This window comes from Amblyomma americanum, chromosome 7, assembly GCF_052857255.1.
Source record: "Amblyomma americanum isolate KBUSLIRL-KWMA chromosome 7, ASM5285725v1, whole genome shotgun sequence".
Classification (NCBI taxonomy): domain Eukaryota; kingdom Metazoa; phylum Arthropoda; class Arachnida; order Ixodida; family Ixodidae; genus Amblyomma; species Amblyomma americanum.
This window is the reverse complement of record NC_135503.1, coordinates 89,310,915-89,330,399: the sequence shown is the minus strand read 5'-3', so window position 1 is coordinate 89,330,399 and position 19,485 is coordinate 89,310,915. Positions and strand designations below refer to the sequence as shown.

Here is a 19,485-nt window from a genome sequence, read left to right as displayed (position 1 = left end):
CACCGTGCTCGCGCACAATATCCGGGCTCTCTCGTCACCTCACATTACAAGTACAAAACAAACTGCCCTGAGTTACGGGGTGTTTGCTACGGACGCTAGTTGCTGAATGTCCACGGAAATTTGGCATGTGTGCGGCACAACACGGCATGCGGGGGTTTGTTTTTCATTACTGTTGGCGGTTGGTTTTGCAGGCTGATTATGCCGTAGGAGCGTCGACATAGAGACCTGAGGGATGTAGTTCCAAACATGAAAAAAAAAAATTGTACACAGTAATACAACATTCAGCGCTGTTGGCGCTTATAAGATGCAAAATATTAAGTATAAGACTTTGTTGAGGGCGGGAGGGAAAGCGTAATAGGAAGGAATCCAGTCTTTTCACTCCCATAAAGAAAGGGGTCTTTCTTGCATGAAGCCTTCAAACGTCGGGCCTTGCATCCCATTAGCCGGCTTCTCCGTACTTTCACGGCGCTCTGAAAGGCGCCGTTCTCTCCTGTTCCTGAGCTGTAAGCAACCTCATGGCGCAGGCTGTAGAGTCCCAGCTGGCTCCGAGGCAGCGTGCTCCTTGTAACTTTCTCGTCCTCACTAGACCAGAAAAAGTTTTTAGAGCAGGTGCGACGAGTAGCCAGTAACAGGCCCAGAACTGCACGTTAGGCTTTCTTCGTCCGCTGATGCTAACTGGTGAAATATCCTCGCAGAATCCCAGCAAGCAGTCAGGAGAAAACGTAGCGAGTGCAGGACGTCGAGGCCCGTCTTGCTTGATGGTTTTCGAAATGGGCTGTCACTGGGGATGAGCCATTTTTTTCACTGATCTCTCCAGTAATTGGGATGCTGGCAATTATAGTTACCTCTGAACGCCCAGTTAATTTCGGAGCAGTCACGACTGTAGTAGCGCGATTTCTGGCATGTTCTCGATAGCAAGTACATTTTTAACTTTTCACACATTCCTTGAAATAGAATATATGCGATTTTTAATGTTACTATAAAGGTCAACACTGCGATATCATCACATACAGGGGAAGTATTCTCATCAGAGACAAATTAAAAATTAATAAGCAGCGAGCTGTAGAGTTTGCTCATTACGCACGCAGGAGAAACGCTATTATCAAAATGAGTGCAAATTTTTTAAAACAATTCGCGACCTTCCGAGTTTAAGAATATAAAAGTAGCTTGTGCGTGATTCTAATCTGTCTGCCTATATACTGTCAGGATTCGTACATATCCCTCACCCGTAAATAGTTTTTAAAAATGTGATTGTTTTCTTTTTTGCAGGCATACGAAATCGGCATGATGAGCGAATACTACAACTACATTATCACCTCCCTGGTAAGTACGTTCCTGTCCAGCAGCATTGCGAATCAAATTATTCGTGCGCGATCCGAACCATATGCTGAATAGAGCAAATACACCAAATGGCCAGCTGATTGTTTTTTTTTACATAATATAATTTAAACTTCATGGCGTAGGGGTCGATATATGAGGCACCGTGAGGAATTTTGTCCTGGCCCCAAATTTATACACTGCAATACTGAAGACTCAAGGAGATGGTTTTGTCTAGATGAGGCATTGAGAAAAAAAGCAGACCTTTCAGTTTTCTCCTTAATGATGAAGTTTTCACTGTCGTGAAAGGAAAGGCATATAGACAACAGCGGTGAATTAGGAGACGGTGGAAAATACATACAAATAGTTGATGCTGGGTCGCACAGCGCGTCAGTAGTAAGAATTCACATGACTTTTTCAATACTTTTTCAGTCATCTCTGGATACAAAAATGTCCCAGTGCTTGCGATAGATGTAGACGAATATTTTTCTGGCCTGAACTCCCTACCTCCGATCGTTGGATAAAGGACACCGCTGGTCCAGCAGGCAGTGAAATATTGTATACATATTGATTGACCTAGCTGTGTCACCGTTTTCGGCCACGGCCTGAAGAGTGGCAACCTCAGCGCGAAGAACGTAGAAGAGCGGAGGAGGGGTCGATAGAGCGTTACATGTCTAAGATAACGAAGAAAACTGCGGCTGTTTTGGCCTCTCGTGCGGAGCGAAGTAACAATGACATCTATCTAGGAAGAATATGCCGACAGGAAGGTGGCCACACTCTATGTGAGAAGGCGCAGAGCAATCGCCCATCCTGTGTCGCTTTGCTGATTATGTGTTCATCTCCAAACCAGAATCATCGTTCTGGGAGTGCGCGAACGAGCACAGCAAATCCTTCATAAGACAGGTATAACAAATCTGCTTCGTCCTCCCTCCTCCGCCAGAAGCCCCTTCCGGCCCTCCTTTCATGGCATGGAGGCAGATATTGCAAACTTGAGGGCATCCACAAGAATACCGCAACGGTGGCTAAGTGGTTGAGCATCCACCTGGCATGCGGGAGGTGCGGGGCTCGATTCCCAGTGCCGCCGGGAACCCACCGGTTATTCAATGGGTACACACCTTCCCCTGCCTGGTGCTCGGCTTATATAGGGCGAAATGCTTGCGAAATGGGTCTTGGCCACTCCACCTTGTGAAGTCGAAAATACCTTGTGCCATGGCGCTCTTTGGCCATAGATGCCCTTGCGCCATAAAAAGCCATAATCATCATCATCCACGAGACTCTTTGCTTAATGGACACCTCCCTACATTCTGGCTGGCTAGCCAGCAGGACTGCGGGAGCTTATCGCTAAGGCATAATACATAGCTGGCAGCGCCGTTACAACAGGAGAAAGCCCATCATGCTATAAGACGGAATGCTCGTACACTGCTCACAAGCAAGGCTCAGACACCGAACTGTCCAGGTAGCACGACTTCAGTATTGTGAACGGTCCCAGATATCCCCTAAACTTTATCCTCAGATCACGACCCTTCCCGTACATGACAGACAAAAAAGAGATAATCAGCAACGCGTGTCAAAATATTGATAACGCCGTGTGTCGGCAGGGGTTAACAAAGAATATTGGATATGGAAAAGCTAAAGCTGAGTTCGCGTGATATGACACGAGCTTTTGCGCCAGCTTTATTTTTAAAAATGATGCGGAAGAAAGAATGTCACACAGGAATGTATTTTGGGGTTTCCGTTTAGCATAAATTTTAACGTAACGATGACAGGTGAGCTGCCGACATTGCCCGCAGACAACTCCTGGGTCACATTGTTGTTTATGCGCTAATAAATCAGGAAGTATTAATAGGCCACATGGTAATGATTGGAAGCTCAATCACTCATGAGCCATGGGACCTTGATATGTTAGATGCCATTTTATGTGAGCGAAGAAGACATCGGCTGAGGGAGGAAGGGGATTCTGACTATAACAGCTGACGATGTTAAACAAACATTGTGAAGATGTTTGACAGCATAAGAGCAGCTTTTTGGCATATTCTGTGATTTCTTGCAAGCTAAAAGAAAGGTACCCTGGTAGTAGCGATCAATGGAAGGAAACTTGTTTGGTTTTATGGTGTTTAACGTCCCAAAGCGATACAAGATATACGAAACGCCGTAGTGGAGGGCTCCTGTTGACTCCTTTTAGCTGGTGTTCTTTACCGTTCACTGACACCGCACTGTACATGGAAGTGAATTGTTGCCGGACACGCCAAAGAAGGGGATAGAGGGCGCGAGTTAACAGGTTTGCTGGGTGAAAGCAGACATCACCAGGAGCTAGGCAGGTAAAAATAAGATGTCATGGCGCCAGTTCTGTCCGCCTTTCTTGTTCGTCCTCATCGTTTCGCGCTCCCTTTCCCTCGGTATGACCACAGACAAACAAACCCAAGCGAAAACTTTTAGAGTGTTCTGCTCTTCAGTGTGTTTTACCCGACTAGTGAGGATGATGAAATGTAATAGCAAATATTATTTATTTTATTCTTAATTTGCAATTAGCGCTTCTTTTATTACCAACACTTCGTTTCAGAAAATTTTATTGAATTTCACATTGAAATTGCTATATTTTTCATAGTAGCTTACAGGTACCCTGGATGATTTCTTGGGCTAAAAGCTGTAATGCGCGAATTCATGGACATTGGTTCTCGAGGAAAGCACCTCGAAAGGATTTGTTTGTATTTCCCGCTCTCTAGATATCATGGTGCAACACTGACGTCTTTGTAGAGAGGAAATGACAATAAAGCTCTGGGTGGATGTAATGTAAGAGAGCTCGTCTTTTTATATTAACATGGGAATCTTTGCATAGCTAATGGAAAAGGTCATTGGCAAAGCAAATGTATAGAAGCGCGCAGAACGAGAATGAAACGCCTTCTTTTAATAGGCAACTGAAGCTTCCAAAACCATTCTTGCATTGCTGGGATATTTCTGTTGCGGCGGCTTTTTGGCAATGAGATTTCTGAAACAGCCACCTGTTCAACAGTTTCCTATGTAGCTTTTTACTTAATATCATTTCAAAAATGTATATTTTAGTGCACCTTGCAAGTAAATTTTAAGCTCATTTCTTCGACACTAGTCTGAGCATATCTGTTTGATAGTTAACGTCTCACTCCATCCCAGCTCAGTTGTTGGAGCTCAGTGTTCTTACCTCACAGCTAGGCTGAAGCTAGCCATGTGTCGCTAAAAAGATGCACACATTAGCTCTTAAATGAGAGTGGCGTCACCAAACAGTTCGACACTTCCCCAGAAGTTTATATGTATGCCGCTGCCCCGTTCACAGACCTGATACTGTATGAGACGAAGCCTGTTCGGTTCTTCGGGTCCGTCATCATCGGTTTCAGATGCTAATGAAGGCATATGGTTCGTATCGGTGAAACAACTCTGTAAAGTATTTGGCAAGAGCGTTCTTGGCTACGAAAATGAGTGTCATTACTTTGGGGATGACTGTTACATTTATACTTTTTTCGAAGGATTCAGACTCTTGGCTAATTCCAATAGTCAGAAAGTTTGCACAGTGAGGGAAAGACTAGCCAGCTACCTTAATCACAAAAAAATTAATGCCGACTACATCCTTAGCAATGAAAATATTGTGTCTTGGCATGTGTATAATATGCTTTTAGTTTGGTTTATGGTTTACGGGGGTTTAGCATCCCAAACCAACTCAGGCTATGAAGGACGACATAGTGAAGGGCTCCGGAAATATCGAGCGCCTTCTTTCAAGCATTCTTTCTGAATATCAGAAAGAAGTATATCAGACTCAAACCTTCTTTCTGGATTTCCTTTTTTTGGCGCTTTCTCCGCCCGTTCAGACTCAATGCTCTCTTTTAGCGCGTTATCAGTATACACCTTCTTTGCGCCGCGAAGTCACGAAGATGCGATGGCGCGGTTATCAGTAGTAACTTTCGTGTGATATAGGCAGAACAGGTTCTGCCTGTACATACCTACCGCAGCTGCCGCAGCAATCGGCGCAACTGTGCTGCTACATCGGGCCCACCCAGAATAGTCACTGCAGGAGGAGCATATAGCGCCATAAAGAAAGGAAATTAGGTGTGCGTCGAAAGGTGTATAACAGAAAAATTCTACAGTAGGCAATTAGCCGTGCTAGTAGAACTCGAAGTCTCGGTCACGACGGAATCACTGAATGGATGCGGCGAAGATTTCGGAGCGAGGAAGCGATTACGCTGGTTCCCCGAAGCGTAAGCATGGTGAGCTTAAAACTGCGCGAGAAAAAAACAACAAAGAATTACCTGCGCACATAATTACCACCCGGAGCCGCTTCGTGTGCAAGGGGTGCTCGACGACTGACTCGTTAGCAAGTAATGATTTGTTTGCTTCACAGCACCCCGTACTTATTTGATTCGGTTATAGACGGTTGTGGCCGAGTCCTTCACATGGGTGGCTAAATCCTGTTCTGGTGAGGGAGTGCGTGGTCGGTTCAGGACACCGAGATCAGGCTGCACTCCAGGCCTACTTAAGGAATTCCATCGACGCGCGGAGTTTTTTTTTTCAAACCCATTGGAGAATTGCAGAATTAGAAAATTACAGACCGATCAGCTTACGGTCCGTTGCCTACAAGGTATTTACTAAGTTAATCGCTAATAGAGTCAGGGAAACCTTAGACTTTAATCAACCAAATGATCAGGCAGGCTTTCGTAAAGGATATTCCACGATATATCATATTCACACTATTATTCAGGTGATAGAGAAATGCGCAGAATATAACCAGCCCCTATACATAGCCTTCAATGATTACGAGAAAGCATTAGACTCAGTCGAAACCTCAACAGTCGAACAGGCATTGCGGAATCACGGTGTGGAAGACACTAAAATATATAAAGCAACTGCACAGCTACCATAGTCCTCCATAAGGTCAGTAATGTAATTCCAATAAGGAAGGGCTTCAGGCAAGGAAACAGGATCTCGCCAATGCTCTACACCGTCTGTTTACAGGAGATATTCCGAGGCCTGAATTGGGAACAGTTATGGATAAGAGTTAATAGAGAATACCTAAATAATTTGCGACTCGCTGATGACATTGCCTTCCTGAGTCACTCAGGAGGCGAACTGCAAATCATGATCAATGAGTTAGGCAGGCAGAGCATAATGGTGGGTCTAAAAATTAACATGCAGAAAACCAAAATCATGTTAGTCTAGCAAGGGAACAACAGTTCACAATTGGCAGCGAGGTGCGGGTAGCGGTAAAGGAATACGTCTACTTAAGGCAGGTAGTGACAGCTGATCCGAATCACGAGAGGGAAATAACTAGAAGGATAAGAATGGGGTAGAGCGCATATGACAGGTTCTCTGAGATCATCATTAGCAGGTTATCGACATCCCCCAAGAGAAAAGTGTACAACAGCTGTATCTTACCGGTACTCACGTATGGGGCAGAAACGTGCAGGGTAACGAAAAGGGTTCAGCCCAAGTTAAGGACAATGCGGCGAGCAATATAAAGAAAGATCATAGGTGTAACTTTAAGACACAGGAAGAAGACAGAGTGGGTCAGGAAACAAGCGCAGGTTTAATGAAATCCTAGTCGCAATCAAGATGAAGAAATGGGCTTGGGCAGGGCATGTAATGCGAAGGCAAGATATCCGCTGGTCCTTAAGGGTAACTGAGCGGATTCCAAGAGAAGGCAAGCATAGCAGTGTGCGGCAGAAGGTTAGGTGGGCGGATGAGATTAAGAAGTTTGCAAGCGCAGGTGGGCGCAGCTGGCAAAGGACAGGGTTAATTGGATAGACATGAGAGAGGCCTTCCCTGCAGTGGGTGCTGTCAAGCTGCTGCTGCTGCTGATGATGATGATGACCCCGTATTTTAATACGTGTTGGAGTAAACAAATGTGTAAGGCTTAGTTCACGGCATTTTTATATTTACATAGCACCGTTTCGTACTGGGAGAGACAGAAATCGTTAATGTATAGAAATACTGCTAAATTGTGTCATTCTCCTTCGTTCACGGTCATGTAGTAAAGATAGCGTGCTTTAACCTGCGCGAAAGACAACCGCGTGCACGTTTAGCTCTTAACTGCAAGATGTATCGTACGCTGTTTCATGAGGCGGTGCGTGATTGCAAACTGGTTTTCTGGGTGGTTTTTTTTTCCTCCATAAAAAAAAGACCGCGGCGGCTGCGTTTTTATGGAGGAAAAACGCTAAGGCGCCCGTGTGCTGTGCGATGTCAGTGCACGTTGAAGATCCCCAGGTGGTCGAAATTATTCCGGAGCCCTCCACTACGGCACCTCTCTCTTCCTTTCTTCTTACACTCCCTCCTTTATCCCTTCCCTTACGGCGCGGTTCAGGTGTCCAACGATATATGAGACAGATACTGCGCCATTTCCTTTCCCCCCAAGACCAATTATTATTATTATTATTATTATTATTATTGTTATTATTATTATTATTATTATTATTATTATTATTATTATTATTATTATTATTATTATTATTATTATTATTATTATTATTATTATTATTATTATTATGAACTGGTTTTCTAGGGCAATGTCCGAGTTGTAGCAACCTTTTTTCTTCTTTTTCACCACACTATGGCAGTGCAGATAAAGCATACCGTAAGGTACGCAAAGGCTCGTCGAGCAGCGCCTTTCGCCAGCGGGTAGTATTAATCCTATAACGTTAAGCGTCCTGTTCAATGAAGAGCACGGCGTCGTAGTTGGCTTTGCCATGTGGAGAATATCCAAAATTTTCGATAGGGTTGTGATGTGACGCGTGGAGCTACTTAATTGTAAAGTGATTATAACATTGGAAATTTGTGATTATAAGCTCGCCATAAATTGAAACGTCATATTGGCATCTAACAATGTAAGGTAAATTACATACGATGGAAGGAAAATTGCTATGATTAGATGGGAATCGGACCTATGACCCATGGGTCACATGTCAGACACGCTACCAGTAGGTCATCGAAGCACGTTCATTCGGCTTGGTAAAAGGGAGGCCCGTGTGTCTTGTACGAGAACCTCCGTGCTTGTAAATTGATATGCAAAGAGGACACCACGTCGCGTAAGGGCCCACTTAACTCTATCGCGTATTATGCATTTAAGGCGGGTCGTAAGTCTCCCCTGAATTTTTTCAACCTAAGCCACTGCGTCTCTCAAATCAAACACCTGCGTTTCCACAGAAACGATTCGTTAAGGGGGCCGCGGCGTGCCGTATCGAGTGCCGTGCTAGGCGGCAGCGCACCGCCCGGCATGTGCATCTCTCGGCAGATGCGCGGGCTCTCGGCAGCTAAAACGCTGCTCCTTGGCGTTTTACCTGCCGAAAGCCCGCCGGCTACTGTAGCACATCTAGTTTCTTTTTTTTTGAAGCAGGAAGTAGGTCCATTTCGGCGAAAAAGTCATGGCCTGTGCGTGTGTGTGTGCGTGCGTGTGTGCGCGCGCGTGTGTGTGTGTGTGTGTGTGTGTGTGTGTGTGTGTGTGTGTGTGTGTGTGTGTGTGTGTGTGTGTGTGTGTGTGTGTGTGTGTGTGTGTGTGTGTGTGTGTGTGTGTGTGTGTGTGTGTGTGTGTGTGTGTGTGTGTGTGTGTGTGTGTGTGTGTGTGTGTGTGTGTGTGTGTGTGTGTGTGTGTGTGTGTGTGTGTGTGTGTGTGTGTGTGTGATGCAAAAGATTCTTTTTGCCTAATTGACGTTTTATATTCAGTATAATAGTGTACGTGGCTTCATACCTTCGGCTGAGGAAGTACAATAGAAATTGTTTCGACGTAGTAGTCAGAAACTGGTAATAAAAACACTAGGACTGCCTGATAAAACGTCCATATAACGTATCTTATAATTGGGGGTACATAATGCGGCAAGCGCACTGATTGAAGCTTATATAACAAATCTGTACTTTGATTAGCGTGGAAACCAACGGCGAGTAAGGTTTTGGACGACTTGGTAATCGAATACCCCTATTACGCCAGTAAGTGCATACTATTCCGAAAGAGCGGAAATCCAGGTTCTCTATGACTCCTCTCGCAAAAAAACGTGCATCCGGAGCATCTCTCTGCAAGGAGGACTGTCAGAGACAAGGCGAGGAACCGGAGCTACAATAATTTAGAGGGGGCCTTATTCGTAAATGCCGCGGGGTTTATAAAATTAATATCAGCGATCTTGGTAATTCACCGCGAACAGGTATAGTCATTGGATTATTTGTTAAACGAGGTGAAGTTGCAAAGATGGAAACGGTGACCAGAGGATGGCGGCCTCTTATCCTACATCAGAATACATTATCGCCGATTCGCAGACAGCCTATAGAAACAATATGCAAGAACTGCACCGATAGCCTGCACAATCCTGCAACAACCCAAAGTTTGCGCACGCAGCAAAAAGCGGACTTCGGTACCATGCCACCAGCGGGTGGAGGAAAACTAGTGTGCACACGCCGCCACCCGAGCATTTCCCCTCTTGGGATCCTTCCTCCTCCCTCTCTGAAAAAAGTGACTCATTTCAACCTTTAATAGCCTATCCTGAATTTCTAGAACTCCTCGTCTCACCAGGCAAATCAATTCAAGTACCGCTAAGGGTTTGAACGAATCAGAATCTAATCTCGGACAACTGCAAGCTTTTTCATTCCGCGATTCGGATAAACTTCACAAGGTACATTGAGATGCTTTATATCGGAATCTAAATTCTGTGGCTAATACTGAACCATATATCATATGGTATGGGCCTGCCGGGCTAATGTTTCTATAGATCTCATAGAACGGCCAAAGTGGTGAGTATGGGTGGCGACTTTGACCGTTTCGGATATCGACGATCGACAAGCCGTAGTCGAAAGAGGGCGGCCGGCCTTTCTCGATTGAATCCTGGACGACCACCTTTCCCAAATCCCCCTCATCCTTCTTTTTCAATAAGCATTTTCATCATTATCAGCGTGGCACTGGCCTGCGGCACAAGTGCAATGTTCAGAGCACGAGCCACCGTCTTGGCTACCTTCATTACCCTCCCGTAACGCGAGTGATATTCCATGCCGCGGAAGGTGGCGTTTAGCGTTAAAACGTTTAACGGCGTCTTCTTTAGGTGCCGCACTAAGCCATGATGACGAAATTAGCGCGAAACGCAGCTGGGGGGCTATGTGCACGGGATGGTGGTGTAATCCAGGACGCTCGATGGTGACGACTGCTATGGCGTTTAGGCCTGGGAGCTTCTCTCTTAAAAGATGGCGCTGTAAAGTGGAGTGTAGCATGAGCGATTGGGAAGATCGAGCAGCGGGGCGTCTGACCATTTACTTCCCTTTGTCGCCGTATACAGCTTCCTTAGTTGGCACGCGCGAGGCTAGTACGAAATATCAAGAGGAGACGAAGAGGAAAGAAAATTGGATGAGTTAACCCTAACGGTTTATAGCATTATTCCGAGTGAGCTGATTGATATTAAGGGCCGGAAGGTGTTGAGGGTACAAATTTTCGGCACGACCGCTACATGGTTAGCCGCGGCAAAGCTGGGAACGCAGATGGCCGCTTTGCTGTCTTTTTCATATGGTGTCTTTGGCGACAAACGCTCGCCGAAAGCGCCCGAAGTGCGGTACGGTTGCCCAGGCAGCTCGGGTTGGAGGTTGGACCGGCGTATTTGAAGTCCCCGGTGCGACCGAACGCAGCCCTCTCCTAATTAGAAGACCTGTCCTAGCGCCGCAGCCAAGGAAGCGGCGGCATAAAGGCATGCGCCGAAATGCTTTCGCGGCGAAGCAACCACTGGCCCTTGGTCGTCACGTCTTCGCGTAGGGTTGTGCTCGAAGAGAGGACGCGGTGTGCCCCATGGTGGTGTGGGCAAATGGCGTCGCTAAAATATTCGCATGGCAAAGGTCTGTTTTCGTTCTGCCCCACTCACATGCTGGCGCTGTCGCTGACTTCGGTGCTTCAGTTTATTCAGCGCCTGACTCGTTTGCTCCAAGAGTCGCCCCCCCTCCCCCCCAGCTATGCCTTGAAAGACGCAGCTCACGCTGCAAGAAATCAAGGAATTAGTCTAAATGCGAGCAATGAAAACCGTCTAGAAAGAAGAGTGCGAGGTCTTTAATTTGCGGAAGAGTGGCTAGGTCAGCCGGAGTAACAGCCCCTGGCCTGCTACGCCAATCTGGGGAAGATTACAAAGTAATGGTACAAATAAATACAGAGTAAAGGTGGCAGGTGAATGAGCTATACTCGTGGTGCCGCCTCCTGTAGTCACAGAAGCAGCAAAGTCATAACATGTGGCCGCTACGTAAGAGGAACAAGAACGGCTTCATCAGCGTTTATGATTAATAATTGCTGCCCTGGCAAGCGGAGTATCTACTTCGGAAAAAAGCCACACGCAGAACATCGACGAGGTGTTTGCCATCGTTTTGATTTTCTCGTCGGCTGCTAGCTGTTCTGGACGACGCTGGCCAGAAGTGCCATGCACACCTATAGGCAACAGAAATGCAACACCTGATCGTAAGATGTGTTTAAAGAGCTTTGTACTGGTATATTAGTTGTACATTTTGCTTTTACACTGATCGCCTTCCGTTGCGTGTTCGAATAGGATGTCGCCATTGCTCTTTCGTCCCAGTGCTTTATGGGCCTCTGGAAGGTAGATATTTGTGAGCGGTGTTTGATTGGAGACCCTCTGGAGGATGCAAGTAGGTAGATTGTGGTGATCGCGCTTCTGGGGAGTGGTGAGGACCGCATCCGGAGCGTGGAGTTTTTGCAGTCATACACTCGCGCGTACTCCACCCCCCCCCCCCCCCGCACACACACACACACACACACACACTCCCACACACCGCAAATTTTTTTTTCCTGTATAGGATTATCCTGCTGTCGCAGTAAAATGGAGTCCCAGTGTGTCTTTAGACACCCACTCGAGCCAAAAATTAACTGCGCAGTGTTTTAGTGCCATTCTAAGCGGATGGCCGAAGAATGAGTGGCATTTGAAGTTTCTGAAGACGGTTCTAATATGTTTATTTAAAAAAAAAATAAGGTCTGTCTTGCTCTGTGCATCAGGGAAGCAGATGGGAATAAGAAAATATAATTTAGAGGCAATATCATTTCTTCTGTTAAAATTATATTGATTCAGCTGTAGTACAATCCTTTCTGTACATTAAAAAACATTGAGGGATACTTAAGCTTCGTTTTCAAGGTATGACGATACAGCTATAATAGGCGCCGTTCCTCTTCCTCACACATACACAGACAACGTTTCCTCTTTCCAAATCACCATCATTCTGCAAAAAACTTGACAACACACATATAATCCCCGCTTTCACCAAGCGTGCTGAACGTCCTTGAGTGGCCTAGCGGTAGCGTGCTCTTCTAGCAATCCAAACGGCAATGGCTCGATTCCAGACTACCTTAATTTAATTTTCATGAAAATTCACTTACTCTGTATACTTACATAACATAATAACGGTTTAGCCACGTTCCGAGCTTTTAATTAGCATTTTATAGCGCGATAACCTTGAGAAACTAACTTCGCAGAAAATCGGTCCTCATCGTCACCGTCGTTGGCCGTCATCGAAAAATCAGCGAAAAATCTCAAGAGAAGCAATCCAGAAGGCAGGTGACCACCTAAATGACGTTACCTAGTGGCGTCACCCCAATTCCTCACCCGACTGCGAGCAAACTGCACCCCGTGGAAAGTAGCAATTAAAATTATGATTGGACGCGTGGAGTTGCAGGGGAAGAGCAACCCGTTTCGCACATGTCCCACCGGAGGCAGCACCTGCCAACCCAGGGTTATGGCACATCGCTCAGCCGCTGCACCACTGCACCAGAAGTGATACCAGAAGGGGTATGAAGATTTCCAGGGACCTATGAATGCAATCCTGCGAATGACCACTTATGAGGATTACCTTTCTGACGCTTTAGCATCATACCCATTAAGCGTTGCCCAAGTGACGCCTGAAATTTTTTTCGTGTTTTAATCAGTTTTTAGTTCTGCCGCTACCCGTGCGGCATAGCAACATTTTCGACCGATGAAAACTTTTTTTATATCAACGACGACAACAACGCCGACGCCGGCTTTTCTGCAGAACGGGGCCCCTGCGCTTTTATGTAAAATGTCGAACTGAACTAAAGATATTTGCAAAACTATGCAGTTTTTGGACCTTCTTCAAGGGAACTTTGACCGGTGCGTATATAGAGGTTGATTGTACGCGCTGGTGTTGAGACGTTAGCCAAAAAAAAAGCAGCTGTCTTCAAAACATTTTGTGGCAGATGACGCTGAGAGGGCATTTCTTCTAGAAGTCTCTTACTCTACAAGGCCATCAGATACCAAAGGAGGCAAGATATAAACATGCGCGTATGGGGAAACGAAGGCGAGATATAAATGAAAAATAACGAATAGACTATATAAGGCGAAAAAACAGAGATGGAACAGTAATAAAGCATATAGCATTATAGGGTAGCATAAGTATGACGTACTGAGAGGCATTTTGGAAGTAATAATTGTGGCAGAACTTACTTTTGGGAAACCTGTGCAATGCTTAAAGGCCGAAGTTCAGTCGCAGCTAGGAATTTACTACAGAGCGGATTAGCACTAGGTGCTCATGGCGCAGCTACAAATCAGGCAATACAAGAAGACGTGGTCTGGGCACAGTTAGGAGCGTGGCAAGCAGTGAGTGGAATATTTCATGAAGTATGCCTGTAGAAACTGGACGAAGCAGATGCACAGCTACAAGTAGTTAAGTAATTGTGCAGAAAGATTGTTGACTCATAATGCAGGAAAATAACCGGCAACCTAATAAGTAACTATTCAGGAGAGCAGAACTGGGAAATAAAGAGCGTTAGACCCAAGGAGGAAAAAAAAATCTAGGAGCGATAAACTGGAACAATGCAGGTGAAATACTGTAGCATACATTTTTCTATCTCTAGTCTTTTGTCATTCGGGTTATAGTCCAGTTCGAAGTTTGCGTATTTCAGTTACCACTATAATTAAATGCTGATATTATTTGACCTCCCATTGTATTCTGATTCTTATTGTTTTGTTATTCCATTGCTATTCCTTACCACTTCCCGCAAAATGGAGAAGCGATTCGAGGAAAGAATAGCTGCTGCAAGCCTCTTTTTGTGCTGAAAGTGTTTTAGAGGCTGTTTAAATTGCACGGTGACCTGCTGTTGTCTGAGAAATTCTCGTTTCCTCCAGTGGTTCCTGTTTACTCTCCCTACTTTGTCATCTCTGTTTGTGAATTCTGGTTATGGTAACCGCGCACCACGCGTCACAGTGACACGCGGCGAGCCCTTATACCACGAACGGCGCAATGGAGCAGCAGTTAAACTATGCGGCGCAGCATCGGCAGCTGGCTCTTTCAAACATGGCCGGCGGTGGTGTTTGGGAGAACCAGGTTGCTCTCCTCTTGCAATGCGGATAATGAATAGCGTCCGCAAGCCTCATTTTTGCACAGACAGTCCTCTGGGAGGCTATTAACGCGACAGCGCTAAGACTATCCTGCCGCGGAAACCTGGCGTCGGAGTGGTTGTGAGAGAAAAGTCCCAAGGAGCAGGCGCTGAAATCCTTTATTTAGGAGTAAGGCGGCCGAGTAGCGCGGCATAGCGGTGACGTCACTGCTCGTGTATAAAGGAGGAAGAGCGCGCTTGGTTGCTCAGCACGTAAAACGTTAAAATCTCTATGTTACAATGTCGTTGCCTTCGTCAGCTTCCCGCGATCTCGCGTGTTGAATGGCAATTTCTGGCGTTGTTGGTTGAAGCCGTAGTCTTCATCATATTCCATCAATGCATTTGGAAGCAAATCAGCCTGCAGCATTTCTGTGGCATTTTCCACAGATAATGGTAATTGAGCAAATAAAAACAAACTGCAAACGGTATCGCGTCATCCTCATGGCGGAGAATGCATCCTCTGAATTTTTGCATGTAGGCCTGCTGTTGTCCGAATCATTCTCTTTGTAGCCGTTTTCATTTTTACTGAGTTAATCACCATCCGGCGTCTCTCTCCTACAGTTGGAGGATGGAAGGGGGAGGTGTGGGGAAAAGACGGTTGGCAGCTTACAGGTGGAGGTTCTTTGGCTGCTGAAAAGAGGGAAATCATCCAGAACACCACCTGCCACGGTTCATAGGAAGGTGGAGGCTTCACACATACGCCTACTCCGGACAGCTCTCTTCTTCATAGCTTCATACCATTGCAAACAGCGGGTGTGAACTGAATTATTTCAACGAAAAAAAAGCGGACTCCTAAGCTTCATAGGAAATGGAAAATGAAAATCAGAAGTTAATCTCTTGGCTATAATTCACGAGACACTAACTGCAGTTTCAAGCGACATCAAAGTGTCTCAGAACGCGCAGCTGCAAAATTAAATTTAATCAATATGACGATTGATGTGCGGCGTTCGGTAAAGCTGATGAATAAATTGGCGCGGACGTTGGTGATCTCGTTTAGGTGGTTAAGAAACTCATAGATAAGAATGAATATTTCTGCTGTTGGTCTTGTCGTTCACGTTAGTATTAGGGTGCACTTTGCCAAATCGATGAAAGAAACGACGAAATACATAAATGCACTGTTCTGTCGAAGAGCCTGAATACTTTTTTAAAGCGAGGGTTAACAAGTGATGACAATGAAGACCGAAAAAGGAAAAAACGACACTTACACACAGAAGAAAGGGAACGAAGCCATAAGTGCACAAAACAGAATCTTTGTACATATCTTACGGTTGAAATCCACAACAGAAATAGATACAATGTGAAGAAAACTTACTCAAAGTGCCATGAACATATCCGGCGGGCAGAACAATAAAGGATATTTAAGGAAAGCCAAGGAAAACACAAAAGTGAGCCAGTAGAGCAGCAACGAGGACGCAGCAAATGTACAACCTGTGTCCGTAAAGTTTCGAGAGTGAGTCTATTAAAAAAAAATTCGTTTAACATTGAAATCATTTCTGCAGCACCCCTTCGAAATAGTCGCCCTTGCAGTATATACACACCTTCCAACGCTCCTTGAGGTCTTGGAAACAGTTGGAAAACGCTTGTTTTGGCAGGGCTGTCAGCTCCTTTGTCGTGGCGTCTTGAATGGCATCCACGCTCCCCATCCAGCGACCTTTTAGGGCTCTCTTCACTCGAGGAAACAGGAAGAAATCGCATGGGGAGAGGTCAGGCGAGTATGGCGGACGGGAAAGTACAGTAATGCTGTGCTCGGCGAGAAATTTTGTCAAGCTGAGAGCACTGCGCGGCCTTGCGTTATCGTGGAGAAGGCTCCATTGTCCAGATGCCCATAAGTCAGGGCGACGGCGTCGCAGTGCATCACGCATGTGTTGGAGCACGCGGATATAAAACTCTTGATTCACCGTCTATCTTTGTGGGACGAACTCGTGGTGTATGACACCTCTGGCATCGAAAAAACTGACAGCATCGTCTTTATTTTGGTCTTCTGTCGCCGCACCTTTCTCGACGCCGGAGAGTTTGTGGACCGTTATTCGGCGCTCAGCCTCTTTGTATTAGGATAGTATTGAAAACACCATGTTTCGTATTCAGCAATGATGCTGTCGACGAATGCAGAATCCTTCGCTGCATCGGAGAGCAAATCAGCGCTCACTGATGCCTGCGTGTCTTTCTGATCCTGTGCGAGGGTGTGCGGCAGAAGTCTGACATTCAGCTTTCGTTTCCCCAAGTTCTCACGCAAAATTTGGTGGCATGTTGCCTTACTAATGTCGAGAGCATCTGATAGCATGCGGACTGTAATGGTGTGGTCTTTCTGTACGAGTTCCCTGATTCGAGCCACGTTGCTTTCATTCTGTTAGATTGAAGGGTGCCCCTGCTTTGTGTCGTCTTCCACCGGCGTTCTCCCCGAAAAGAAACTCTTCTGCCACTCGAAAACTCGCGCCCGCGATAATGTCTCGTTGCTGTAAGCGTTACGAAGGAGCTCACACGTCTGTGTGGCTGTCTTACCAAGCTTCACACAGAATTTTATGCTCACACGCTGTTCGAGGTGGACGTCCATCTCTCCACATTCACTCACAGTACAATGCGCGGACAATTAGTGACAGAGTATTTTTCTGCATGCAGTGTTATCTAGCGGCTGCCACAGCAATTAACATAAATAGCTCATGTTTGCCCTAAAATATGGCGCTACACATACGCACCAACATTTGTTCTGGGGAATCATTTCCAGAGAAAAAAATGCATGTCTCGAAACTTTACGGACAAAAATTGTATTAAAATTAAATAAGGCCGCGATGAGTTTCTTTGAGTAAGTTTGGTTTAGAACGCTACCAAATATTATGTGGTTCTGTTTCGAGCCTGCCACTGGCCTGTATTGGCAGGCGGCAATTCGGAAAGAGGGAAACTCTCTCGGCCCTTTTAGTGGGATCAGGAATAAAGAAAACGGGGGGGTTGAGTAAGAGTTGCAGGCGACGGGCGGTTAGTGGCTTGGGCGTCCGCCTGGGCTGCGAGAGGTAGTTGTTCCGAAAGCCACTTAAAGACAAGGATGGGTAAAAGCGTCCCTGGCCGGAAGCCCTACAGCGCCCTTTCGGACGTCAACCTAGTATCCAAGCGCTCTGCCTACAAACGGCGTTCGTGTTAGGGTGTTCACTTCATGACGGCAGTCCTGGGCAAATGCGTATTTACCTGCGACTTTGTGACGTTGCGAAAAACAAAACAAACTTTCTGGCTAAGCTCTCAACAACACAGCTAACGCTCAAACATTCACATTGCACACTCGTAACCATCCTATAAATTTTTATTGATATATTTATGTACACCAAACGACCTTCCCGGCATTACACAGGGCGGGCGATGGTGCTGGTGAAGATGTAGACAGCGTTAAAGATTGCCACTTTAAGGTCTTGTGGAGTGGGCTTAGAAAGCTAGGCAGTTTGAAATGCAGTGATCATCATCCTAAATATAGGCTCTGAAACAGTCATTCGCCCTTGTATGTATAAGCTCTCGGTCACCGCACTGAGCTAGGGTACCATAGCCTTGAAGAACTGCGGTGAAGAACCCAATAGGAAAATAAAACACCGCAATAACCGGCATGCTATGGTCGCCCCGAAGTCTAAAAAGGCATCCGTGAATGAAAGAGGAACTTTCAATGAAGTCACAAAGGTCCCGATGTGTTCCGCAGTTATTGGGATACAAGTGCTGATTCGCAGCACCCACTGTTTATAACACTGTCAAAACAGGAGAGCCGAAGGGGTTTGATTATGGCCACGCAGAGACTAATTATGTATCACCAACGTACCATAACATCTTGATGTGGAGATAAGCGCGCGTCCTTGACCCACTGAAACCGGGACATCTGAGGAAGGTGCAAGAGGCTCAGAACATGGCTTACAAGCAAGCCGATTATTCTCTGTACTTTCAGCAAAGGGTGTACATTAATCTATCCGTGTAAAAAGCCCTGCGTAATATATGATCTTTAAGCAAATATGCTAATGCTAAACATAATAGGCCTAAAAGACCACCTCGAGTACCACGAGAGCCTTGAGCTTTGTTATAAAGAGGCTAAGAGGAATATGCACCAGTACAGAAAACATTTGTTTGATTAAATATTTCCCAAGTAGTATAGTCATCTTCCAACTCCTATTATTTCCCTCTAATATTTACTTAATAAGAAGAGCAGTGATTATTGTCGAGGTATAACACTCTTCAAGAAAATAAATATAGAATTACATAAACATACCGCGGCCTTCGGCCATTGGTTGTACAGTTAACAGGTTTTGCTGAGTAACAGCATGCATGATTTCTACTCCTCGTTCTTGCCACCGTATTCAGTGGGGTGCGTGAGAGCGGAGGGTAGTGTTAAAATGCACAGAAAACTCATACGTCAATGCACCGTGGCTATTGGACACCTTTAGCGCATCGTGTACCATGTTACCCTTAACGTTACCGCACCACCGGCCCCCCGTGCGCCGTCAGTGCGCATGCGCAGATTGCCTTGAGGGTGCTAGATATCACCAGGTACCCGGCAGCTGCACGCACGCTTGTCGCATCAGGACCAAACAGCGCGTGCGCACTGGCGGTGGGCGAGCCCCTGGTACCCCGGTACCCTGATAACGGTAACGCTAACATGGCACACGGTACGCCTGTTATGTTCATAGTTGCATCGCGGCTTCGGAATTCAAGCCTTATTCAGATTTTATATCTTGATGGAGCATTAGGGTACGCCGAGCCTATTAAGTTTCCGGCCACTCAGATGATTGAGAAGGCGCGCAGTGGGGATGATAAACGTTCAGTTGGCATTACAAACAAAGCTA

At 45.9% G+C, this 19,485-nt stretch overlaps 1 protein-coding gene across 1 annotated transcript in view; it reads left to right on the top strand.

Annotated features, from left to right (window-relative positions):
• Positions 1-19,485, top strand: part of LOC144099388 (glutamate receptor ionotropic, kainate 2-like) — a 298,135-nt gene that overhangs the window by 130,854 nt on the left and 147,796 nt on the right. The window contains exon 5 of the mRNA XM_077632637.1: positions 1,270-1,323. Within this exon, the coding sequence (XP_077488763.1) occupies positions 1,270-1,323 (54 nt within the window). The remainder of the gene's footprint in view (positions 1-1,269; positions 1,324-19,485) is intronic.